This window comes from Haliotis cracherodii, unplaced genomic scaffold (assembly GCF_022045235.1).
Source record: "Haliotis cracherodii isolate W230 unplaced genomic scaffold, xgHalCrac1.p SCAF_9, whole genome shotgun sequence".
NCBI lineage: Eukaryota > Metazoa > Mollusca > Gastropoda > Lepetellida > Haliotidae > Haliotis > Haliotis cracherodii.
In genome coordinates this window covers 41,921,487-41,949,374 of record NW_027266343.1, presented here as the reverse complement: position 1 = coordinate 41,949,374, position 27,888 = coordinate 41,921,487, and the positions used below count along the sequence as shown (strand labels likewise).

At 38.2% G+C, this 27,888-nt stretch overlaps 2 protein-coding genes across 2 annotated transcripts; one reads left to right on the top strand and one right to left on the bottom strand.

The window, feature by feature from the left end:
* Positions 1–1,398: 1,398 nt before the first annotated feature.
* Positions 1,399–26,295, top strand: LOC139452282 (acid sphingomyelinase-like phosphodiesterase 3b). Its single transcript, XM_071233690.1, has 6 exons — positions 1,399–1,611; positions 12,248–12,440; positions 22,083–22,327; positions 23,656–23,819; positions 24,898–25,075; positions 25,750–26,295. The coding sequence occupies exons 1-6, from the start codon at positions 1,542–1,544 to the stop codon at positions 26,208–26,210; spliced, it is 1,311 nt and encodes a 436-aa protein (XP_071089791.1). The 5' UTR covers positions 1,399–1,541; the 3' UTR covers positions 26,211–26,295.
* Positions 15,421–20,990, bottom strand: LOC139452283 (nicotinamide N-methyltransferase-like). Its single transcript, XM_071233691.1, has 4 exons — positions 20,930–20,990; positions 18,941–19,120; positions 17,761–17,965; positions 15,421–17,036 (listed from the first exon to the last, which is right to left on the bottom strand). The coding sequence occupies exons 2-4, from the start codon at positions 19,092–19,094 to the stop codon at positions 16,604–16,606; spliced, it is 792 nt and encodes a 263-aa protein (XP_071089792.1). The 5' UTR covers positions 19,095–19,120; positions 20,930–20,990; the 3' UTR covers positions 15,421–16,603.
* Positions 26,296–27,888: the final 1,593 nt, after the last annotated feature.

Here is a 27,888-nt window from a genome sequence, read left to right as displayed (position 1 = left end):
GCGAGAGGGGCGCCCTCATTCGACATTACCATACGTACTTCCTTACTGATAATTTACGTACTTCCTGACTGTTATATTAATATTTGTCTCGTGCCCTATCTCATTAAATCAGATCTTAGTTTTCGCTACTGGTTGGCAAAGCTATGAGGACATCCCAGTTACGGCCATAATTATAAAACTGATTGATCAATGATGTACGACTGACACTACGTTCAGGTAATACTGTCGGTAACCTACTACGGTTGGATTAACTTAAATCAACTGACTGTACACCCCTTAAGACTGACTGCACAAATCTGTAAGACTGACTGGACAACTCTGTAAGACTGACTGTACATCCCTTAAGACTAACTGTACATCCATATAAGGCTGACTGTACATCCATGTAAGACTGACTGTACAACCCCGTAAAGCTGACTGTACACCCCTTAAGGCTGACTATACACCCCTTGTAAGAATGACTATACACCAGTGTAAGACTAAGTGTACACCACTGTAAGACTGACTGTACACCACTGTAAGACTGAGTGTACAGCCCTGTGAGACTAAGTGTACACCACTGTAAGATTGACTGTACAGTCCTTAAGACTGATTGTACACCACCACAACCCCGAAAGACTGGCTGTACAACCCCGTAAAACTGACTGTACAACTACGTAAGACTGATTGTACACCACTGTAAGACTGAGTGTACAACCCTGTAAGACTAAGTGTACACCACTGTAAGATTGACTTACAACGCAGTAAGACTGACTGTACACGCCTGTAAGACTGAGTGTACACCGCTGTAAGACTGAGTGTATAACCCCGTAGTACTGAGTAAAGTCTATTCCTGGAAAATAGTTGCCTACTCACCTGATGAATCGGAGACGATCTTATCGCAGAGCCCGCGCTGGTTAAGAACAACACTTCTGGCTTTCCTCCCACATTAAGCTGACACGCTGCGATATAACTGGAATACTGTTAAAAGCGGCGTTAAACCCAACTCACTCACTCACTCACTCTTCAACCACCGAAGGTGGTACAAATGAGGACAAAAAAAGAGGCAACTAACGGGATCGGGCAATCAAGCTCGCTGACTTGGTTTATGCATGTCATTGTATCCCAATTGCATAGATCGATGCCCATGATGTCAATCTCGGGATTGTCTTGTCCAGACTCGATAAGTTACAGACCGTCGTCATATATTTGGAATATTGATGAATGTGGCGTTAAACAACAAACAAACAAACAAACTGAAAATGAAATTAAGTACGGAACCTTGGACTGGACACATTCGAGTTCAACACAACGGTGATATGACAACGGAAAAGCCAGCTTATCAGGTGGCCTCACAACACCTTCATACTTGTCGAATCAGTAGTTTCTGTTGACACATCGGTATCAGTGTCACGTTATTGGGTCAACCAATTGCTTCGCAAATCTTTCGTAACTGTACTCCCAACCACGTTCTCGGTGTCGTTATTCAAACAGAGGTCCCAACTGATACAACCTGTACATCGTTGGAAGTAGCAAACATCATATCAGCGACATCAACGACAATGTCGTGTCACCGTTTGCTGGGACTAGTAGCTCTTGACTTGGCCTTGGGTGTGGCTACTCTGGAGCAAGGTAAATGTAGACAGTCTGTCATTTTAAAGGATAAATTGTAACTGTTTGCTTCCTTGATATTTTCATGGCTGGACCAGTGACTGATGCAATCACCGTGACGATGCAATCAACAACGTCAAAGACCTTGACCACCCGATCCATTACGTCGTCTCGCACGACAAGCAAATGTTACTGGGAACCTATTCCAACCCGAGGATATACTAAATAGAAGGGTATCGTGTATTGTAATGCTTTGAAATATAGGCTTTACTCACAGTATGAAGAGCACAAAGTATTGAATAGGGAAGTAGCATGTATTGCCTGTTTCAGTAATTGACGGACTTCCTTGTAATGATAATTAGATCTGTTCCTTAAGTTACAAAAATACGTCCTTTTTCACTCAGTTTGTATAATTAATGCTTTTGTATTTGATCATGTCAGTAATCTCAAACTTGAAAGTGTGAAAAAGAAAATAGGATAGCTGTCAGCCTGTTGAACATTTGATAATTTTGTACCAATATTTGAAAATTTCCCGTAGCTTTAAATTTGCAAATGTCCAGATGTTGAATGAAAGTTCTTTGCCATGCATCGGCCTTTATCTTGTTTATCGCAGCACAGTACGACCTTATTTTGCCCACAGATTCCACAATTGATAAGGGTGTAAGAGTGTTTAGATCCAACCATTCTATTAATACAAAGGGCAACCTTATCACTTTGAGTCTCATGGCCAAATCAAGCCAACGAGGTAATCTGATCAGATATATATTCCAATATTTTCATGTTGCTACAAAGAGAGCGCCAGGATGTTCACAAGCTAAGGGAACTTTTAGATCTAAATATGAATCGCCGTTTGAGCTCGTTGTTAAAGGCGCCGCGATTCGCTCTGCAGAGTTGCGTCCCTTGGGCACGCCAGAAACCTATGATTGGTTCGAATCCCGGTTCGCCCCGATTATGTTTCTAGGTTTGTCAGCACCATTCCCGTGCTCGTGGGTTTCACCGAAGTGGTAAATGTCTGAGACCAGCATCACTTCGGGCTTTCCTCCAAAATTAAGCTGACACGCCGTGATATAACTGCGAACACGTCCCATTTTAATTCTGGGAACCCCAAAGTCCAGAAACTCTACGGTCTTTTCCCAGTCTCGGTCAAAGGTATTTACAAAATTAAACATGCTGTTTTCATGGGAACATACCAAGGAAGAAAAAATGAAAAAAAATTGTTCAAAAACACAATATTTACACTATGTCGCCCATGGGCGAAGATTGGCCCATGGGCGAGAATATGTTCCTTTACTTAAAACTCATGTTTTTGTTTCGCAAATACATAAATTTATTTATTTCATGTATCATGACACAAAATTTAACTCATTTTAGCTTAGTTCAATGTTTTATAGCGATACTGAAATATTTCGCTCATGGGCGAGAAAAAGTTTTGGCCCATGGGCGAGAATATGTTCTTTTACTTAAAGGGGCACTGATCTAACGCAAATCCCCGGGACTGGTTGTTGCCTTTGTTATTGTTTTTTCCCAGTGAGTACCCGGATGTAGAGCAGAAATCTAGACTAGCTCGCGATCTCTGTTGCGCCATTCGTAAGCGCATTAGTCACTTTTATAGATACCGGTAGTAATAAGAGCGTATGGTCACATTGATCAACAAAATGAAATACAGTTTTCGAGATAATAAGGAAATGTAGGTATCTTTGTGGGTAGCATCGGTAATGGTGACGAAGTTTTGATAAGTCACTTGCTTAGTAATTTTGCGATTTTCGTTTATCACTATTTTGACTTGCAACACAAAGTAAATATTTCATCTGAGCATTGCCTTTTTATAGTGTGTATATTTTTTTACTGTCAAAATGTGTAACATATTTATTAAACCTATAAATATTCAGTTATTTTACAAAGTGACTGAAAAACATTTCCATCTGTATTATTATGATAAAGAATTCCAATTTTTTTTATGTTTAATGTCATCACCAAGAGACTGAAAATGTTACGTTGAAAAGTACATTTCTATGTTATTTGGCTTCTAATCCTACATAATAATCTGTTGTGATGTTTGTAGGCCCTTTTGATCGTCTTAATCAATCTGGACAGATTTTTTAGTCAAAATGACTGAAATATTTACACATTTTATAAATTGCCTGAGAGAATCACATTTTACAAATTGACGGTAATCTATACACGCTTACAAAGGAAATGACCTGTGAAAACAACGTCTATCGCGCATTGAAGAATTTCCCAACCAAGACGTAGAGAAACAAGAACGAATCGGTTCAAATGAAGGAAATCAAAATGCAAATACCATAATTACAACTTACCAAATTTATGTGTATAAATAGGCAGCCTCCTTGTTCGAGGAATGTATCCGTGAATATCCACACAAAGGAATAATGTCCCACTCATCTGCAGCTATACAAAATACCTTATTCGATGTCACGTGTCTCTGTAACTATCAAATATTCTAAAAGATATATATCGTTTCGGGATATTATAACCAGTGTTCGTTTCTCAACTGATCACTTGGATTGTTTCAGGTGTTTCACATAGGTGTCAAGTCTCAAGGGTTGGCTGAGAAAGGCCACGTGACAACTATTTTCATAACGTCCACGGTTCCTAAAAAATCCACTGAGTTTGATAACAATGAGCAACCAATCAACGTATTATCAGTTAACCCTTTGAACAAAGTATGTTGTTTTTACATCGGCACTTCACGCCATGATATGAGTGTATTCCCTTTGTTTTAGTAAACCTAGACATGTAAACACTCACTTTTGACATATCCACTGTGCAAGATAACAGTGATTAATCAATCAACGTATTTTCTGTTAATCCTTTGATGACTAGGAACGATCCGTTGATTTACCTAAAAAAGTAAATCAACTGATCATTCATCTCTTGCTGGGCTGCCACGTTCATATTACATAACGCACATTTCACCTCACTTCAAACCTGGATATAGATTGAATAATTACCCCAGACACAATAAATGCCAAATGAGAACCTTTGTCAGGTAATCTAAGTGGTGCTACCACTAATTGTACCTGTAATAAATTCATTAACTGAGCATCAAGTGAATGACGACAAATACACAAGTGTAGGGTTATACGAGAAAACGTGGATGACAACAAGGGAGTAGTAATCGTATTATCGACGCAATCCGAAATCCGAAAATGCTTTCACTGCATGGATACCTTTTTTTTAGTATTAAACTATAACCATCTGGGGTATTTCCAAATGACGACTTCCGATGAGCTCCGCCGTTCTTTTTGTCTGTTTGTTTAGGCTGAAGAAATTAATTAACATGCGCCCTTTGTCGAATCTTTATAGATCACATTTAACCAATCAGTGTTTATTCAAAAATGCGTAAAACAAATATTGCCTCCAGCCTCCAAGTTTATTTAGCTGTCCTTGCAGACGGTAGCCCAGTCTCTGGTCACGCTCAGTTGCGTTGCGTATCATCCGGGTACTCACAGGGGAAAAAACAATAACAAAGGCAACAACCAGTCCGGGAAATGGCGTTAGATCAGTGCCCCTTTAAAACTCATGTTTTCGTTTCGCAAATACATAAATTTATTTATTTCAAGATCATGACACAAGATTTAACTAATTTTAACTTAATTCAACTATTTTATAGCGATACTGAAATATTTGGCCCATGGGCGAGAAAAAGGTTTGACCCATGGGCGAGAATATGTTCCCTTACTTATAACTCATGTTTTTGTTTCGCAAATACATAAATTTATTTATTTCATGTATCATGACACAAAATTTAACTCATTTTAACTTAATACATCGATTTTATAGCGTTATTGAAATATTTGGCCCATGGGCGAGAAAAAGGTTTGGCCTATGGGCGAGAATATGTTCCTTTACTTAAAACTCATGTTTTTTGTTTCGCAAATACATAAATTTATTTCTTTCAAGTATCATGACACTAAATTTAACTCATTTTAACTTAATTCAACTATTTTTCTTTGCTCAACAGTTTTAGTTTCGCAAATACATTAAGGGATTATAAGCATGACACATGATGGCGTTATTAAAATATTTCGCGCATGTTTTCGTCAGTCCCTTTAAAGAATTAACTAATTGTTTACAAAGTATATTGTATCATGTGAAACACACTTTGTATTATATCATTACATTACTATTTAAAAAGGGCCTTTGGTTGGATGTTTCCTTTGCAGAAGTTTTACAAATTTCACCTTATTTACATATTGCAACGATCTTTAATGAACCCGGCCTCATCTCTCAAAACGTTTTGACAGTTTATCATACGAAATCATGCGCATGTACATCAATTCATTGGCGTTATTTTCCAACGAATTAAAGTTTAGTTTGTTTCTTTTTCATTTCCCATTTTATGTCTCGTTGATACATTACACTGGGAAATTAAGTGACACCAGATATGCAATATACAGGTATTCTTGCGCGTATTTTAATGGGGAAAACCCCGATTCGTCTTTCATTGCATAATGTCTAGCTGAATATCTCGCATTCTAACGAAATCTCGAAATAATTATTTCATTATATGCGGTGCGATGTTTACAGGTGATTGAGGAAAACTTGAGTGTATATTATGACACTAAAGCAACTTTTAAATGCATTGTCACTTTTGGTATGAAAATGGTAACAGTTCAGAAAAAAAGCAAAGAGACAAAAAAAAGGTTTATGAAAGATGAATAAGTGCCTTGATATATTCAACGAGATGTGTATCATCGTTTAATGGGTCATTCAATAAAAGTATGTTTGGGGGAGATATCAAAGGAGCCGCCCAATATACACAGTGTCCGGTGAACTACCACCCCACCCTGTCCGTAATCGGTACACAAATATATTTGATGCGGTGTCAGTGTGGAAGGAGTTTGAATTATGTCCGCCACTGGCCACAGAAATCCTTAAAGTATAGTAACAATCAACAAGGTCAATGCCGTACTAATTACCTAGTGACGCACGTAACAACGACTGTCAATCTGTCTGCTACAGCTACCATACCATCACCCCTAGGCCTGTCACAAATGGCATATCAACGGCTTATTCAAAATATCAATTGTAGAAACGTCGTTAAGAGACTAACGTATGTCGTGTACAGTCCTCATATTTGATAAAAAAAGTAAATACGTCAACTGGGAATTCAACTGGATGTTACCTTCCTTATATCAGCTAACAGCCCTGTTTGTGAAAATATGTACTAGACATAAGACTTAAAGACTAATAAAATCAATTGTAAGACACCATAAAACCGAATTAAATATGTCTTTGTATCATCACTTGTGTATTAGATGATGGTAATGACCTGAAATGTTTTAACGTAAGATTAGGAAGGAGAGACATTAAAGTGTTTTACAATACTTGGGAACATGAGCAATAAGATGTAGCAACATAAACATTCATGGAATGGAATAGGGAAAATGGTGAAAACAAATTGAAAAGGATTTTAATACAAAATTATTGAGTTAAATAACTTGCCTGAACACAAGGGGTACCCAAACTTGTTTGACAGTTATTCGTGTGTTGTAGACTGTCGAATGGGACTCATGTGTGTACGTAGGGTACACATATCTATTGCTAGCTTTAGTACTCATACACTTTCTCTTTTTGTGTTGCCGTACATGATATGATTTCATTTTTATCTTTGACTGCTCTGTTTATATATGTTCGAGTAGTTGTCTGTCCCTCATAAATTGACATTGCTGCCTCGCTATTGCATCTCTTGACTATAGGAGATCTTCAACATGTAGCGGATCTAACTGCAATTCTTGTTTTAACCAAGCCCGGGTTTGACCTTCCAGTAACTGGATTCAAGTTGATTGCAAGATATGCATACCTCGTCATAGTGATTGTTGTAAATTCCTCAAAGTTTTGTTTGTTTGTTAGTTGTTTAACGCAGCACTTAGCAATATTTCAGCTATATGACGGTGGTCTGTAAATAATCGAGCCTGGACCAGACAATCCAGTGATTGACATCATGTGCATCGATCCACGCAATTGGGGTACGGTGACATGCATTAACCAGGTCAGCGAACCTGACCACCCGATCCCGGTAGTCGCCTCTTACGACAAGCGCTGTCGCCCTTTACGCCAAGAATGGGTTTTTGAAGATCTGTTCTATCCCGGATCTTCACGGGTCCATTGACGCAGGGATTTGCCTACTCAATGTCTCCTTAAAGTAATATAGTACGGTACTTAGAGTACATGTGAGATTATACTCAGGTTAGGGAGATGTTTAATCTATATAACGTGTTATTATTCTACCTAACAATGTATTTAATGCAATGAATGTAAAACCAACTCAACGGTTGAAAGGTTTCATTGAAAAAATACCCCTGGTCTTGCCTAATTAAACAACTGCAACCCGACACAGATCAAACTCAACTTACAAACACAATCATAATCTGGTTAATCTCTATCACTCAACGAGTTGGAGTAGCTTACTCTGCCCAGAGTATGACAGTACTGGGCAGCTCAGTAATTAGGAGGTAAGACCAGGCAGGTACACTGGTCACACTTGACTGGTCTGTGCGATGATTAGGTCGTCTGACAATTGGGAGTGAACCATAGCATGTACAGCGGGATTGTTGCTCCTTTTATGGGACCGATTAGTTTTATGACAACGGGCCTTGGCACAAGCGTGGTGCTGGAAGACAAGTTTTACATGTACATCCCATATGGTGACTGTTTTTCGCTATTCATATGCTAAATTCATTCATAATACCACAACAATTTCGTACTCCTTGAAACTTTACAATCACTTCAATATGTACAATAGATTAAACGAGAACAAATGATATATTGCAGATTATTAAGTCAGTGTAACTAATGTTATATTTGGGATAACACTTTCTTAGTAAAGTACAGATTCTAGTACTTTTTTTGTTAAGTCATTGTCTGTTTTATCAGCCGCTACGTTTGTATCGTTTGCATTGTACAAAGAAATATTTTGTCTGTCATTTTGCAGATTTATCAGATTTTATGAAAATAATTGCTTGTCATGAGTATATATGATACAGTTAAAAGTTACTTGTACACTTTAGATGTATTCACTTTAAGGTCATATACGACCTTCGCGAGCGAGTTGAATGATCCAGGCTAATTGGAACGTAGTCTAGAAAGGGTTATAAAGTTTTGTATTTGGTAATGTGTAGGTTTGTTAAATATGATTTTTTTAATTCCTTTTATTCAAAATGTAAAAAAAATAATTATGCGCTGAAAAATAGAGCTGACTTGATGGGAGATATGGCGTTAGCCCCCTGAGATTGTCTTCTGGACACAGTTTAACCTTACTGTGCCCTAACCCTGGTTGTTGTTGTCGTTGTTATAAGGGATTGAGAGCTACAGCTCATTGGATTTTTGGTTACAGTCTGTCTCACTGAAGTGGACATGTGCAGGTGAACAAAAATGTGAACTCCAGACAATAATAAACTGAGAGTAAATCCACGTGCGTCTGCCTTTCGCCTCGTTCACCTTCCAAATCCTTGATCATGACAGTTCTGAAATTCTGAAATGTTGCTGAACAGTTGAATCTGTTGGACGTATTGTGCAGAACCTGTTTGACACTATTGGTTCCTGGACCTCTAATACTGGGAAGAGTGGAACTCTGAGCTGAAAAAGTTTGGTCATAACCGCCCCAACATCTACAAGTTTGTAAGCTTGTTGACATCATTAGGAATAAATTAACAGTCCAATGCTGAGACCTTTCTCAAAATTCAGGCCGGTGGCAGGCTGCCAACAAAGGGAAGAAAATATCGCAACTTCGACACAAGTGTGCTCAGTCAAACGATGAACTTACGACCGACAGAAAACAAATCCAGTTGAGTATGCCGATGCTGTATCTCAACCGTGTTGGCCTGAAAAATTAAACATTCTAATTATACCCATAATCGTATAATTATTTTTAATAGAAACCGTATCTTAGTTTGTTCTTGCACTGTATCATATCGTGTATTTCATCTGTATATGTGTAATGTGTATATGTATAAATGACTACACTTTTACCGCATATTCTGCCACAGACAATAATTAATCACCTTATTATATTGTCTCTCCATTTACCATGGCTGACTACACTAATACCCTTTTAACAGTGGACACCGATTTCAGTATACGTGTAGGCTTTTTGTTTAAAAAGGAATATGCAGGAAATTATATGTAACAATTAAAGGGGTGTACTAATTACATGTTTGAATGTTATCAGTTTTGCGTTCTGAGATACAGTGATGTAAGGATCTTCTACAATTAACAATACATGTATATAATAAAATACAGAACTCTCTGCCGGAATTTTTCGTGGAAATCATTCGATCAAGTAAAGATGACTGCGTGACAAGACAAATCAACTTTTTATACCCCATAAAAGAATCTGGCTTATTTTAGGAACAGTGCTATATCAGGACATTTGAAATTTCGAACAAGCAGATACATCAGAGACAGTGACTAGACTACATGTACGTAATCCGTATCAATCAAAGGTGTAAAATAACTGAAAACATATCTGTCGGAGACCTACCAAATTTACCAAGTTTTATTATTACTATATTTATTACAATGCAAATACTTAAGTGATACATTTTTTAGAGGAGAGGGCATACACACAAGTATATTGCTTCCGTGTGTGAATGCAGGTAATACTTGGCATCTCAGTTCTCAGTTTTATACCGGTTGTATATCTGAATTTGTATATGGAACCATGCGTACAGCATGACAATTACTTGCTAGTTGTCAGTCTACAACACACATAACACGGTCAAACAATTTTGGGCACCGCTTTTGCAAGTTATGTATTACAATAATGTTTTATTATAATCTATTTCAATTTGTTTTCACCATTTTCCCTATTCCATTCCATGCATATTTATGTTGCTTCATCTTATTGCTCATGTTCCCAAGTATTATAAAACACTTTAATGTCTCTCCTTCCTAATCTTACGTTAAAACATTTCAGGTCATTACCATCATCTAATACACAAGTGATGATACAAAGACATATTTAATTCGGTTTTATGGTGTCTTACAATTGATTTTATTAGTCTTTAAGTCTTATGTCTAGTACATATTTTCACAAACAGGGCTGTTAGCTGATATAAGGAAGGTAACATCCAGTTGAATTCCCAGTTGACGTATTTACTTTTTTTATCAAATATGAGGACTGTACACGACATACGTTAGTCTCTTAACGACGTTTCTACAATTGATATTTTGAATAAGCCGTTGATATGCCATTTGTGACAGGCCTAGGGGTGATGGTATGGTAGCTGTAGCAGACAGATTGACAGTCGTTGTTACGTGCGTCACTAGGTAATTAGTACGGCATTGACCTTGTTGATTGTTACTATACTTTAAGGATTTCTGTGGCCAGTGGCGGACATAATTCAAACTCCTTCCACACTGACACCGCATCAAATATATTTGTGTACCGATTACATAGCTTTTGCAGACAGGGTGGGGTGGTAGTTCACCGGACACTGTGTATATTGGGCGGCTCCTTTGATATCTCCCCCAAACATACTTTTATTGAATGACCCATTAAACGATGATACACATCTCGTTGAATATATCAAGTCACTAACTCATCTTTTTGTCTTTGTGCTTAACATATCCACATATCTACGATAATATGTAATACATGAATCCAAAAAAAAATATACATAAAAAGGCTAGGTATTTGCCCACAGCAACACCTGCATAACTGTTTATTTGCGCCTGATGTGGTAGATCGTAATTGACCGAGAGCAGGTATTGTAGAATCACCTGTAAATAATGCCGACACTGTAATTAGATACAACGTACTCATGAGAATATGAGAATTATCATAAGAAGGCTGTTGTTTTTTCTGAACTGTCACCATTTTCATACCAAAAGTGACAATGCATTTAAAAGTTGCTTTAGTGTCATAATATACGATCAAGTTTTCCTCAGTCGCCTGTAAACATCGCACCGCGTATAATGAAATAATTATTTCGAGATTTCGTTAGAATGCGAGATATTCAGCTAGACATTATGCAATAAAAGACGAATCGGGGTTTTCCCCATTAAAATACGCGCAAGTGTACCTGTATATTGCATATCTAGTGTCACTTAATTTCCCAGTGTGATGTATCAACGAGACATAAAATGGGAAATGAAAAAGAAACAAACTAAACTTTAATTCGTTGGAAAATAACGCCAATGAATCCCTTAATGTATTTGCGAAACTTAAACTGTTGAGCAAAGGAAGATATGCTCGCCCATAGGCCAAACCTTTTTCTCGCCCATGGGCGAAATATTTCAATATTGCTATAAAATTGATGAATTAAGTTAAAATGAGTTAAATTTTGTGTCATGATACTTGAAATAAATAAATTTATGTATTTGCGAAACAAAAACATGAGTTATAAGTAAAGGAACATATTCTCGCCAATGGGCCTGCCCATGGCCCAAACCTTATTTGTTTTATATAGTGAATACTCAGGCACACATGGCTTGGGTTATGTACTTTAGTGTTGCTCAGTGTGCATGGCTTGTGCAGTTTTGAACCTGTACACAATACACCTCGGGTATAAGCACGGGTATATGTTGTGGCCAAGAGTGAAGTTATGAAGTGTAAAGGGAGTTAATGAGGAGAATACGAGAACATATATTTATACGTCGAAAAGTAATAAAGACACATCAATTTCCAAAGGGCAATTCTGGCACATCACAGACCATCATTTCGACCCAACATACTGGTCAGAAATGCGGTCCTGTAATGACAAGGTTCCGGTACGTGGTATCTACGGCGACTACTGGTGCGACTCTCCTTGGCGCCTCGTCAACGACAGCGTCGCCGCCATGGCCAACGTTAAACGTGACGTCGACTTCATCCTCTGGACAGGGTATGCTTTTTGTCCTTACATATGTTGTTTGATGTTTAAGGTCACAATATTCCAACTTTTTTTACTCCGGTCAGTAAATAATCGAGTCTGGACCAGACAGTCCAGTCACTGACATCATTAGTATGAACCAACGCAATAGGGATACTTATAATAAGCAATCAACCAATTCAACGAGCCTTATTACCCGATCCCGTTAGTCGCCTCTTCGACAAGCATGGGTTGCTGAATACGAATTCTAAACCGGATCTTAGGTTGTTTGAAGCAGGACTAGGTGTCATTACACGAAATCACGAATCAGAATGGTGAATTGAAACCCGGGCTAACGTTGGAATAATGAATACAGAGAGATTTCATGACATTTGGCAGATTGATATTTCACCTGAAGTCATGGTCATAGGTATTATCTCAATATTAAAAAAAGGTGATTGTGAATATGTTGGTTAAATTGTCTTTTAATACATAATAGAAATGAGCCATAATAGAAAGTATGTACATGTAGTCTTGCTGGGGAGTTTTCAGATCTTTTTTGTGTTAGGGTCTCTATAGGAGACTATTCCCTGTGAAGTCTCAATTAAAGATGCCAGTGTGTATATTTAGGGTAACATTCGCCCCAATCCCTTCCTAGCTCGAGATCCATATACACATCCCATTGTGACTTTGAAAGTTAGAGACTTAAGGTTCCTTGATACTCGAAGGTTCATGTAAAGGATTATTTAACCAAATACATAACATTATTTCGGAGACTGTACGTTAGTCTAAGTGAATAGAAACCCTAACTGTTTTAATATATTCTGCTAACTGTTACCTTTGCACAAATTGTAAAGCAATATCGGGCGATATAGTTCTTCTTTCCATTGGTTGGTATGTATGACATCTCTTGCAATTAAAACACATCAATTACCATAAGAAATAATATTAAAAAAATGTTTATACATAGCCATGCCATTTTTGAAAATCAATGATAATAAAAAACAATCAATATCAACATCCTTTACGATACGGACACATGGCGCTGATAGCATGTATAGAGACCGTTAATTTATAGACCCCGAACTAGGACACGTGACATTCCTGTTGCAAGAGCTGACTAACACAGGTAAATGTAATCAGCGACATTACGGCCATCTGCAAATATCATGTGCATGATCATCCACATCAAGAAGGCTTGGCATACAGTGAGTCAAGCCACTGAGTCTGACTGCTTTGTTACGATTTTAGCCGGCTCTTACGACAAGCAGCAGGTACTGGGGGCTTATTCGAATTCGTCACTAAGAATATCCACAGGGTCAGTAAAATGAGGATCAGGTGGGCACAATGTGTGACCTGGTTAACTGTGTATCACCGTAACCTCAAGACATGGTTGTTCATCAACAGCATTGATCAATCAATAGTTTCCCGATTCGATTACGTTCATGCAACGACGAGAGAGCTTGAAAACTCCCGATTTTGCGTAAATTTTAGCAACAAAAGCAAAAGAAATCTCATTCTCTTACTTACATGGAATCGTACAGACAATGACGTTTTCATCGTTTATGTTATCGATGTTGTTGATAAAAAACATGTTATCAATTAAAACGCAATTACGTGGCCATTAGAGACTATTTGAGACCTCGAATAGTTTTGAAAGACTCAATTAATCGGATATTCTACAATAACATTCGATTAGATCTGACTGTGCCAATGAAGTATACATCATTTAACCTACATAGTCCTGCACACACGATGTCGCAGTCCATAAGTTCTGACTGCAACGTTCAGGCCAATCAAGTAAAGCGGACTATCACTGAGCTGTCGCGGAGAACCAGCTCCTAAAAGAGATTTGCCCACAAAATATCCTCTTGCTCCTCTGCCACTTCTGCCTGCCGCTGTGTAATTCCTATCTGCTGTCTTACCAATGTTTCGATTTTGGCATACAATGTGTTTCTCAGGCCTTCTTAGCAAGTCTCAGTAAAGATGTTTAATGAAGTACCATTTCTTTGGATATTGTACTGCAGAGATTTGAGAATCTCATACAGAGAGTTACCGCTGTATTCTGTCCCATTCTGCGTCTAACCTCGGGAAGAGAAGTCATTAGAGTTCGATTTAGGTCGGGTTCAGTTTTGGCCAAAGTCGAAAGATCATGTTTTTGTGAGCAAGAATTGAAAGACGCACTACCCACATACTCTTGTTTTCTGTTTTTGTCAAAAACGGAGCGTTGCATTGTTTCGTGTCTCTAGCTGACTAGCGGACAAAGGATACTGGCTAAAATAAGTTCAGTGTCAGGTGAGTTTTGACGATTATTGCCTGACGGTCTTGTACGAGCCGCACGAGCTAAACTTGTCGACGGATTTCGGACGTTCTCGTACTCTGAATCAAAACAGCTTGATTTGAGGAGTTCTATTGGTGTACAATTCAAGTTGTAAGCAGGTATTATCACCAGACTGAACTTTGTTATCGTTCCTCTATCACGGTGGTCCATCATATATATGTTAACTGTTTTCGCTGCTGTCATAAGGTGCATTACTCGCCTTAATCGGATTGCGAAAATACTTGATAACTGAACTGGCTACAAGTTTGTTTGGCGATATTACTTGAACATGTGTATATGGTGATTATGACCAATGTTTATGATAATATCATTCCTCCAAACTGAGGACAATAATAATTTCGTTGTTATTGTTCACCGGTCATTTTGTTCGCCTGTTATTTACTGCTTCAATTAACTTTATTAAATGACATTGAGTCACACAGTGGCAAACACATAACCGTGGTTGCAAGACACTGCCTTTTAAATAAATATAACCTGTATGTGTTTTTTAATTTGAAATTCAAACGTGCAAATCAGCAATGCAAGAATGAGCACTTTATTGACACAGTTCAATTAGTCAGGTACTGGCTATATATTGACGCTTTATGTTACACCAGTGACACGGTCATGTTACACTTTCATAAAATGAAAATGGTTCACAAATTATCTTTTGCTGAGTTGTCCATTAAAAGGAGAATCCAGAACATTGCTCTATTTCAGATTTTTCTGATTATTTAAATAACAATGTGTTAAACTGTCATCTGAAATACAATAGCTAATGGTCCGGATCATAATTATTATCTTCGTCTTTAAACTTACGAAATCTGTGCTTGCAAACATCGCATGGGATATTTTGGATAGTTTTATTTCAGTGTCTGTATGACAGGCTTAACTGAAGAAACCTAGACTTGCTAAATGTTTGTTTGGCAGCTTGCTGCTTGCAGTAAAAACGTTGTTCGTGATCTATATTGTTGACACAAGTTCGATAAGACGGGTAATATGTGGGTTGACTTTAGAACAGTGGGAAGGGTTAATATCTATGAAATATTCTTAGGAGAGCGGGGTTTGCTGAAAAAATGGAATTGGATTTTGATTCGTATCGGAAGTACCCAGATGAATTCCATCAAATAGGTTAAATTATCAGTTTCTTATAGCAGTCACAGAGGTAACCAATCAGTGTTCAGAAATACGTTTAGATATTGCATCAATGTTTATTTTCACTGTCCGTACAGTCCCTTGTCATGCTCAGTTGCGTTGGCCGGATAATCGACACACGGAAGTTGATGAGCCCTAGCGAACAGGGCAAGACAGGAGAGTAGAAACCAGATCTTAGTACTTGTTGACAGCTTTGTAACGGGAAACGTAATTCAATGAACAAACTTGCAAAGCGTCATATGACAGAGTACCCTGACATGAATAAGGTTAAGTATGGACGAGGTATGACCAAGCCTAGATGAAAAGTTTTGATGTGTTGCCATTAATGTGAATTTATGTAGTTTTTTCAATGTATGGATAGCAAAATTGAATGATGTGTCAAAAGGGCTGAATTTGAATATTGGACTTTGATGAACTCCTTGGTTCGAGTTGATTTCCTTGATGTTATAAGACAACATAGTTGGATGCTTATCGTTGGATTTTCTCCGAAAGTCTTCAAATCTGTTCCGATATATCCGATTATTTTTATAACAAGGCTTACAAATTATGTTTGCATTTGCCTAAAAAGAAACCTTGTCATACAACGTCCTTAGGTAACCGATTTTATGTGTCTGTATACTGATTAACACATTTCAGCCTTGATTCAATATCGAAAAGAAATGTTGGCAAAACAGTCAATAATCTACATCGTACCCTGATCCTATAGTACATTCAAAAGTTTTCACAAACCAACTGGGACCTTTTTTCCAACCATGCTATAACTGCCCTCCACATCTGAATAGTCTTCCTTGAGTCGGAAACCCTCGTCCCAGGAAACGATCTGAATTCCAACCTTCTTCCATGTAGACTTCAATTCATCTCTCGACATCCCCAAAGTGCCGAACTTCTTTTCTCCCACTGTGTAGAAAGTTCCTCCCAAACATCCACAGATGACCAAATGGCCACCGGGTTTTAACATTCCGACCATATTCCTGGCGTACCGTTCATAGGAGGCCAAGTCTGTGGCAACTGCTTCCAGACAGAAGGATGACGTGATGATGTCGACCTGCGGAAGGATGTTAGGTGAAAAAGGGTTTTCGTCCCTGATGTCGCAGTGTAGAATCCCACAAATCTTGTCTCTAATGCTTGCCGCTCTCTCAGGGACATCAGTTTTGCTGTAAACAAAGAAATTGTCACATATAATTTGGCAAAAAGGTGTGCGTATTGTGCTCTTCCACTGGCATCTGTCACAAATACATGCAAAGGCAAGCCAAGTGTTTACCAGAACAAACACGGGAAAAAAAAAATTGGCACAAGTTAAGAAAGGGAATTGCAATGGCATAATGATTGATGCTTCAAGTTTGGAAAAATGTTCCATTAAACATTTTGAAAGCTTTGCTAAATCATTGGATGCTGTTACCCTGATCAAACAACAAACATCCTAGAAATCGATTATATATCTTATATATCACAATGCCTCCCCGCTAGGCTGAACCCAAGAAGTCTGCAGACCTCGCTTTCCTAACGATTACTGTTGCATGTATACAGAGGAACCTTCCGTATCAATGATTCGGTAAACGAAATTAAAGACGTGGGTGCTTAATTCTAAATCAATCTACAATCACTACGATATAGGCCCATGTACCTTGAGAACCACTGAACTTGCATTACCCTGTGATAATATTTTCAGTTACTGATAATGACTATTTACGTTTAATCTTCTGATTTGCAAATTTTTTTGCATACCTATTAAATCTACGGATGCACTGACTTTAGTTGTCAAAATATTGCTTATGTAATACATATACATTTGATGTAATAAATGATTTTGAAATTGAGTGAATCGTGTAACAGCAATGAATCCGAAAGAAGAGTCGATATTAAGAAATCCTAACTTGCCTTTTCCCTTCTATTTTGAATACCATTTCAAATATTTTATCAAAACTGAATTCCAAAGATCCATCGCGCCATTGCTTTAAGATGTCATTGTTACTCTGGCAGAAGTCTGACAAGAAGATGTTGTCACAATGTTGTGCTGCGCTGATGACACTGTATATTGTTGGACCGGTCCCAATATCGAGGAGCGTCTTCCCTTTGACAGTACCTGCAACAAAGCATGAGAATAGGTAGTTCTCCCCTCCAATTCACTACCACAACCATAAGCTATTTTTAACGCATATTGAACTACACTATGTTGTTATTCACGGATTACTAGGATGTACAGGTATGGCGTTAGCAAACTCATAAACCTTATCAAATCGAGTAAGTGAGGGAGATAATATTTAACGTCACCATGGCAATATTTCAGCCATATTGTGACGCTGACGGACAGTACAATAACTAGACCATCACATATTTAGATACAACTTGTTTGAGAGAAAGTAAAAGAATGAACGACCTTTCAACAACACGGGCTATTGATTGCCAGCACCAAGGTAGGAAACCATACAAGGGAACGTGGGGATTTACGCTACTTCTGTTCCCTGCCCGTTTCCAAGCATTTAATTTATCAGGGCGAACCCAGATTCGAAGCCACAATCGTAGGCTTCTCGAATGCCTCGAAGTGTTTTTGTTATCATTGTCTTGCAAATAATGTAATTGATGGACATCGATAGTGTTATAACTGACTCTGTAAATGAAGGCCGTGAGTTTCAGTATTTCAGTTCTATCACGGCGTGTCAACTTCATTAGGGAGGAAAGCAATACAAAACGCAGGTCTCAGTTGTTTTCTACGTTGATGAAACCCATGAGCACGGGTATGGTGCTTGCAAGCCTATGAACATAATCAAAGCGAACCGGGATTCGAAGCCGTCGTCGTAGGTTTCTCCTCACCCTTTCGCAAACACCCAGTCACTACTTGATAGTGTTTCATAAACACATGCTCATGATACAGTTGGGATAGTACAGTTGGCGATTTCTTGCCGCAATGGAAAGGATTTTGCTGCTTTTATTTTGTTACGGAAACACAGCTATATCACAAAGGAAAGATCATTCTTTACAAGTACAAAAGAACACTGCTTTATTGTAAGCAATCTGACAAGCACAAAATGAGTACATCAACACAAACAAGCATTTTTACCTGAGTTAAACGCTTTGTGATAATTGGTCAATATAAATGACATTAGGTTCGCAAGGATAGGGTTCGGCTCTGGGTCTTCGAATAGTTGTATGTAATACTCTGCGTCAAAATCCTTAGCGTAGTCGTCACATAAGGCCATTGCTTCATCTGCCATTGTTGGTTCCTTTAAGCTACTTCAAACTGAAAGAATAAGACGATTTAAAACCACTGACATGTAAGAAGCACAACAAAATTATACATTCATTTTCCTAACAGTTGTTGAAGTTAAAACCGTAGTGATAAGTCAAGACAACACACATATGGATTTCAAGTGCCATTACATACTTGACATGTATTTTTAATAATACAGTGTAAGTAAATTGCACCTAACATTTAGCAAGTTGTCTGTTTTCATCAAAATGTACACGTACATGTATATACCTAGTTTGTATAGAATGCACACGCAAACTTCAAATTTCATAGGTTATGTATCATTATGCATATTTTCAAGGTAACGTAATCTGTAGCGTAACCACACTGTACAACAGTTTTGTCATCAATGTTGGTTCGTTTAACTGAAAGAATAAGTCAAGCCAATGCAACAGGTTAACAATTAAGATGCACAGAAATTTATACAACTGCTCCCCTTGACGTTATTTTTTGAGTAACAATCGGTGTGATGATGTAAAGGCAATAACGAGACACAAATATCTATAACAGTCTGAAGTTCCTTTATGTTTGTGATACATTCGGTTGAGTTTATATGTTGTAGGCTAATGGAATATGGACGTTATCTACACCATATAAACTGAATTAAGATTAGTTTTGTGTGGATGCGCGGTCAACATTTGTGATAAAGTTAAGAAGGTACAGTTTTAGAGAGTGTTTGGGGATAGGAAATATCCTGTATTAGGAATAGAATTATTTTTAGCGAACCTTGGCGAGCTAAATACATAGTGTTTATTCCTAAAACAGGTTATTTACAGTCCCTAAACACATAAGCGTGAAAACCTCTTTATCATATAATGTCATTCGTCAATTCTGTGCTCGAAAAACGTCTTCCCATCTCTCACAAAATTACCTAAATATTGCAAGCGGTCACGGAATGTGCGCATAAAAATATATTACGTCAGAAGGTAAGTGATATGTCGGTCGGACAGTCAGTATAGTTCCAACTGAAACCTGTTTCTTATACTAACTGTGGCTTATAACTACATATAGGCAAAACAACAACTGCCCACACAAACTGTTTAACGTAACACGTCCCATTTTAATTCTGGAAACCCTGTTTTCATGGGATCATACTAAGGAAGAACAAATGAAAAAAAAAGAGTTTCAAAACCCAATGTTTACACCATCTCGCCCATGAATTAAGTTAAAATGAGTTAAATTTTGTGTATGATACTTGATGGAATACAAGTTAAGTATTTGCGAAACAAATACATGAGTTTTGAGTAAAGGAAAATATTCAGGCCCCTGGGCGAGATGGTGTAAATATTGAGTTTTTAAACTTTTTTTTTTCATTTTTTTTTCCTTAGTATGTTCCCATGGAAACAGCATGCTTATTTTTGTAAATACCTTTGACCGTGACTGGGAAAAGACCGTAGAGTTTCTGGACTTTTGGGTTTCCAGAATTAAAATGGGACGTGTTATTTGCCTTTCGCAGCAATCAATGGGTCTCCCCGCTAGAGAAACTGCCCTTTATCAAAGGGAAACTACTCTTACCCTAGTCTAAGAGACGTCACGTTTTTTAGAGTCTGCCTTTTGTGATATAAGGTTACAAGGTGCCGTCAGATGTCCACACAGAGACAAAACGAAACAAGGTAACAATTTGGACACAGTTCGGCCAAATCTAACTGTTTTAAATTGGGAAAAAGGTTCCAGGCATAGATACTGCAACTGATCCCGCTTGGCTAGATTCGTTGCGAAATTGCTTCGCAATTATATCTCCAACGTTGCCCAAACTTGTAAAACGCCATATTTGTTTGTAAGACAGAAAATGGTCCCTACTTGAACATTGATGTTTGCATCTCTCTCCGCATATGACCCCAATGGATATCGTTTTTATCCGTTGGCCTTAACCTGCCGAGAGACCTACCCATTATATGTAAAACCATTTATCCGGTCAAAACATTGATATCTTGTATGTCAACAAACAAATTTCTCATTCTAAATATCGAGTTAATGACATCAATAAAATATTTTGATTTGTTCACATCGAGTTAGTGATTTGAAAAACTACTTGCTTTCTGTTAATACCAGGAATTTTATGTTAAGATAAACTATACTCGAATTTTTGATATCAATAAAAAGTATTTAGAAACCAACACTAGCTTTATATGCAAAGAAAATCGAACAGAAGACATAGTTATAGAGTCTACATTATTCAAAATGCCTTACCTCTTGGGACTCAGGAGTAAATGGCAACTACACGATATGCCTCAATATATATACATCACAAAATAACCAAACCCATGGGTATCATATAGCAAGTCTACGATATCCAGTTACATCAATTTTATTTACTGAGTGACAAATGAAACTCTAGCAATCATGAGTTTTTATTTACCAAATGCAATATTCGTTGTTATCCTTTGTCCCTTTGTCGTTTGTAATTAAAGGACAGGAGCTTTTTACAACATGACAATGTTATTTACACCGACAGCCTGACGGTTCTCTGCGGGTCGGATTGCACCGTCCTCCGCTTTCATCCGAGCCACAGTCGCCCTTCCAAGCTCCCACACACGAACGTGTAAACACTGTGCGGAGTGGGACAGGCATAGATGGCTGTTGGCGCGGTAACCTCCCAGTGGGGCCATCGACTTGCCTTCGTCCTACTGAACACAGTGTCCACACTGGGAATTAGACAACTGATTGCAGCTGATCGTTGGGTCGCTTTCAGTTTGAGATACGTGTAACAACGTTGTAGCCAATTGCGTCTTATTTTCATCAACAGAAAATGAATACCTAGACATATGCTACCTGATTGTGTATTTGGTAAAAATGCAGCCTGTAAGCATTAAAGTATTGTACGTAATATATTCAACTGTTCAGGGTTTACTACACATCCTTCGTAGTTACCTTTAGAATATATCAGCCACTTTCCATATCTTCTTCCACACAATTATGAATGTACTTTTTATGTTCTTCTTCGCTACACCAGAGATAACGTGGCTCACATAAAAAACCAGTTCCTCAACCAAAGTCTAAACTTGGAGATCACTGAGAAGATAACAGACGCCTTAAAGGCGGAGTTTCCAGGCGTCCCAGTTTATGGCATAATGGGAAACCATGACTGGTTTCCAGCTAACCAGTTCCCGGTGCAACAAGCGTTTCTATATAACGCTACCGCTGAACTCTGGAGAGACTGGATCGGGGACAATCAACAGATTGAGAACTTTAAGAAAGGTAATATCATCTTGAATTAAAAATGACAGCAATGAGTACAGATACGTCTCATCTAACACTATCTTCTTGTCGAATTGACATATAACACACGTATGAAATAAACATCTACATGACAGAGACAACATATTCCAGAATAAAAAAATGGTCCCACCCCCACCTAAACTTCACGTTATCTTACAATTGCTAATAAGATGATTAAAATTAGGTAAGATTAGACAGTCTATTGTACGATTACGACCATATCATGAGCACGTGTTTATTAGTCACTATCAAATTGTAATGATACCTGGTGTTCGCGAAAGTTAACATTAACCTGCCCCACCGTTGGCACCCGTCACAAACACATGCAAAGTCGGGTCAATTGTTCACCAGAAAAATCATGGGAATATATGGTACACGTCAAAATAGGGAAACGCGTTCATTTTACGTCTTCCGAAAGCATCAATTCATCTTCCGAGAAACATTCGCATTCCATGCTAATTCAAAACCTATTGTCGCTGTCACAGTCAGACATATCAGCAAGTTGTAATCAGGATACGGCAAAACGGAACGAAGTAAGTACTATCGATGGTACGTCTTTTTATACACAGATCAGCGAATATTTTAAACACAGAATAGTCTCACAACATATTAAATGAAAAGACCGAAACGCGAACAACAAACGCCATTGAAGAAATAGTATGTTTCACACATAGTGAACTAAGTTTGTGATGTAAATGGCAATTGTCACATTTCCGTGGTTGAAAAAAAGAGTGGCATAATTCAGTCCTTTAGTCCTTCTCATGCCTGCTACTGTGCTTGTTGTGGGATCAAACGAGTAATTTTGGAGGTAGCTTGTACGATTAAGCCGTTAATTTGGCTACCGTATATAATGGCCCCGCCTCCGCTGTATTTTCGTTTCTTTTAAATTGATAGATAGGACAAACGTGCAAATAAACTTTATTTACGCACCGCTTTAAGTTTTGAATACGATAGTTGCATTAACGATGTTACGATCTGTCCAAATCTGCAAAGTTGTATATACCAGTATGATTTGCACTTTAAGTAACAGCACCAGATGAAGAAGCACCTCTCTGAGTTATTGGTTTAATTTGTCTGATTACTGTTAAGTCTGGTTCTAGCCCTATCCTTATCCGAAAATATACAGGAATCAAAGTAATCACGACACTGTGAATCGACGTCTCCTAAGTTACTTTAGAATCATATTTTTATGCATATTGCATTTCTTTGACAATGAAAGTATTCGACCACCTTAATAGCGACGTAAGTGAATTCCTCGTTGTTGTATATACATGAATTATCTCACAGTGGTACATGTATTGTTCTAGGCGGCTTTTACACAATCAGGACAACCAAGGGCCTTCGGATCGTCGGTCTGAACACGGTCTTCTACTATGCCGCAGACAAACTGACCACCAACTTGACCGACCCTGCTGGTCAGTTCGCTTGGTTGGAGGAAGTTCTTCAAAACGCAACAAATGTCGGGGAGAAGGTATACTTGCTATTGGTGTGTGTGTGGAGGGGCGAGATAATTATGCTTGGGAAAAAAAGAAGTCTGGCGCAAAAATTACATTGTTGCAATGTGTTGTTTTTAAAATATTTTGGATCGTAGTTTTAATTAAAAAACAAATCTGGTGGCGAATCCTTTTCCTCCTTCTCATCATGCGACCAATAAATGTGGTCTGAAGGAAAGAAGATGACAGACTGATGTAAACACGTTTGCCCTGTAAGCAGTTGCACGTAGTCCTTTGTGCATCCACATATCAGATATCAGTCGAACTTAAGCAACGTTAGACAGCGACAATGTTCGGCGAGCATGACGATAATAGTTTCTAAGACTTCGGTCCTTAAACACAGGTTACATGTGGTGTGACATGTTCGAAATCTGCCTCTGCCCACCCAACAGAGAATGGTTATACCTGGTAGGATGAAATTGTAATGTGAATATGAATTTTCTTTCCCCTCATCCAAGGTGACATCTTGGATTGTATACTCCCAGGGCCGCTGACAATGTGATTTGTGTGCACACTTATTTATTGTCCGGGTTAATAATAACCAAGAGCTTCGTTATCGGTCACAATATGGTTGAAATTCTGCTGACGTGACTTACCGTTTTAACTGACTGGCTCACTCCGGTGGTTGTCATATCTATAATGTGTATACAGCAGAACACGGATATAACGAACACAGACAGAGCGAATAAACGGACACAACGCACTGTTACAAAATACCATATTTATACCTTCTATATTATCATATAATTGTTTTGTTCCACGATGGCGGATGTTTCCGAGCGAAAACGTATATTACGAACAAAGTATATAACGAACTGATTTCTCTGGCCCCTTGTATACGTAGTTCGTTATATCCATGTTCTACTTAAGCTTTCTGCTCATATTGACAAGGGATGTGCCTGCAGTTGTTAGCTTATGTCAGTAATGTACTATTTGAGTTGCAGCTTGTGTTGAGCAAGAGGTGCACATAATTATGAAAGCACATATAATGTAACATATGCTACAATCAGCTTATATATTATAATGTCATTGTATCATTATCTTCTCTTCCTTCAGGTCATGTTGACCGCCCACGTGCCCCCGGGTATTAAGGTCCCGGGAAAGGTTCAGTGGTTTTATGAGCGGTTCAACACCAAATTCCTTGACCTCGTCCAGAAGTACGCGGACATCATCCCCGGGATGTACTTCGGCCATGACCACGCTGATGGACTCAAACTGTTACTGAAGAAAGACGGTAGGTCACTAGAGCAACTTGTAATTGTTTTGGCAACATTACCTTTTGGTCTGTGACATTTGGAACATGGATTAACTCAGGGAAAGTGCCGTCACAGACCTTGCTTAGTTTAATGACTTGTTACTGGGAACAAATATGCTAATTTTTGTGTGGAAATACCTCTATTACGTGTTGTAATGTCCACAACAAGATATTTCACACTTGACCAACTCCTCCTGTGGGAGGCTCGAAGATCACCAGTCAACGCATGTATATATAGAAGATCATTTGAAACATTTGAAAATGAAAAAGCAAACAATGATTAAGAAGGTTGAACCGGATATCACAACTTGAAATCAGATGTAATTTGGAATTAATACATGTATTCATGATATGTAGTCGGCAGGTATTTGAAAGCAACAACTTTAACCATTATGAAATTCAATACTGTTTTCTATGTGTTGGTAGAATACAATTGGCCTAGCTGTAGTAGCCTTTTCTTTCTGTGGAATGTGGTCATTCCACAGATCGTGAGCAACACTTTTCACTCAGACATTCTCTATCAGGTTACATTTGCCAATATCATGGGATCATACAGACAGCTATTTGTAAGACTGCATGGCTAACAATTTCAGTCCACAAAACAATAAGACAAAATCTCAGATACAAAATATTACATGGGCATTCATTTCCAGGTACACCGGGTATTCCGATGTTCATAGCGCCATCGGTGACACCATGGCGCTACAAGAGCGGAACAGAGTCGGATGACCCACACAACCCAGCCGTCAGATTGGTCAAATATGATCAGAAAACTGGTGAAGCCCTGGACTTTATTCAGTACTACATGAATCTGACTGAAAGCAATGAAGCCAACGCGTCATCGTGGAAGGTCGCATACGACGCCAGCAAGGCCTACCAGGTCAAGGACCTCTCTGCTGCATCCGTCAGCATGGCTGTGAAGCAGATGAGCAAAGATAAATATGTTCTGGACAAATATATCCGATTCAATACCGTTCTTGCTAATGGTAACACAACCGTCAACGAATGCGATGCAACATGCAGAGCCGAATATATCTGTAGTTTTACTCATCATGAAGGTGAGAAGTTTAATTCCTGTGTCACCGGTCTTATGAAAGGTGTCTTGATAGGGTAACTTGTCCATTCATTTTAGTTGGAGGTATTTTATATCTTGAGCGAAATCATGTCATGTGTTTACTCGAATAAATGGTTTATGGTGAGTTTCTTATTTGGAATAAAACTCTGTATAAACATGTGATATTAGTTAGTTATCGTGCGATGCATTCATCGACTAAAACACACCTTGTAAGAAGCGTTTAGCGCACTGAAGAAAACGAATGTATTGTACTATTGAGTTATGGCTTTGGATTCTATTCTCAGATGGTACAGAGTGTAAAGGAATTTGACAACCCAACAATCGGTATGAAATATCTAAAGAACCATAAATCTTTACTTTAAAATCATCATAGCTGTAATTCAAGCCTGATATTAAATACCACTATGACATTGAAAAATACACATTTGGTTAGTGCAATATTCGAACAGGCGCAAAGGTTATCATTCTCAATGTCAGCTCAGACCATGCCGCAATTTTAGGAGGAATATCCCACTCAGATACAAACGACTCCGAGCCGACCTGTCTTTGCTTTATCCTTAATGGATCCAGTCAGGAAAACAACAAACACATACCATAGTTTAACCTTCTTTCGTGTGACGCGGCCGGGGATCGAACCACCGACCTTCCGATCTCCCGGCAGACGCTCTAGCCACCTAGGTGAAATTAATTAGTTATCCGCCATTCCACACAGTGTATTCTTTTTCGCCATGGCAGAAGACTACATTCGTAAGCATTCGTTAGCGGTTCTAATCCCATTGGAATCCTACATGTGTTTCATCAATTCATTTACGATTAAATGAAATGATAGTACAGAAAAAGTTCAAGTTGAGTTGTGTTGTTTTTTATGTTACGGCTTTCATGTTGATGTACAGGTACATGTAATTTGATAATCCTTTGTTGAGGAAAAACGAAGAAACAGACGAAACATTTATCTCTGTGCAGAGCTCCAAATATTCAGTTCCTATTCACATCGGCATGGATGAACCAAATATTCGTTTAGAGCCCCTAGCAATTGTAAGCAGCCTCGTCCCATCCATACTATAAAAGGACGTCATGTCCTGAGAGTGTTTAACGTTGGGAAGTATCTTCATTACTCTCCACCTATAAAACAAAACTCGGATTCAATGGATCGTCGCCTGTGTTGTTTTTCAAGATTATGGGTTTACTTGGCCATTCTCCACAAACATTTGAGGCGGTGGGATAACCTAGTTGTTGAAGTGTTGCCTCGTCGCCTCGACGCCCCGTTGTCGATTCACTGTGATATTGCTGGAATGTTACAAGTCACTCACTCACTTCGTAAAGATTTGGTAAATTAAATGTTAAAATCGTACACTGAATAAGGAAGTACAATGTCATATATTGAAAACTCAATTTATGACCAGTAGGTAGAATTTTGAGATAATTTAGAGCATTGTCAAAGTGGGACTGAACACATATTCTCATATCGACATCATATTTTGTTTTGAAATATAACCTTTGTATGATAATATCCATGAGAAAGGCATGAAACGCATTCAGCTTCAGTTGACACAGACGATGTGTCAAAAGCAAAATAGGTAGGTTCTGCTTTTGTAAATGAAAGGAGTTAAACTTAAATGTGTTGCAGAGGAAAACATAGTTACCAAAATATATATATCAGGCTTGACAAAAAACACAAGAAGATATTCCAGCTGTAACGTTTGTAATAATGAAAACT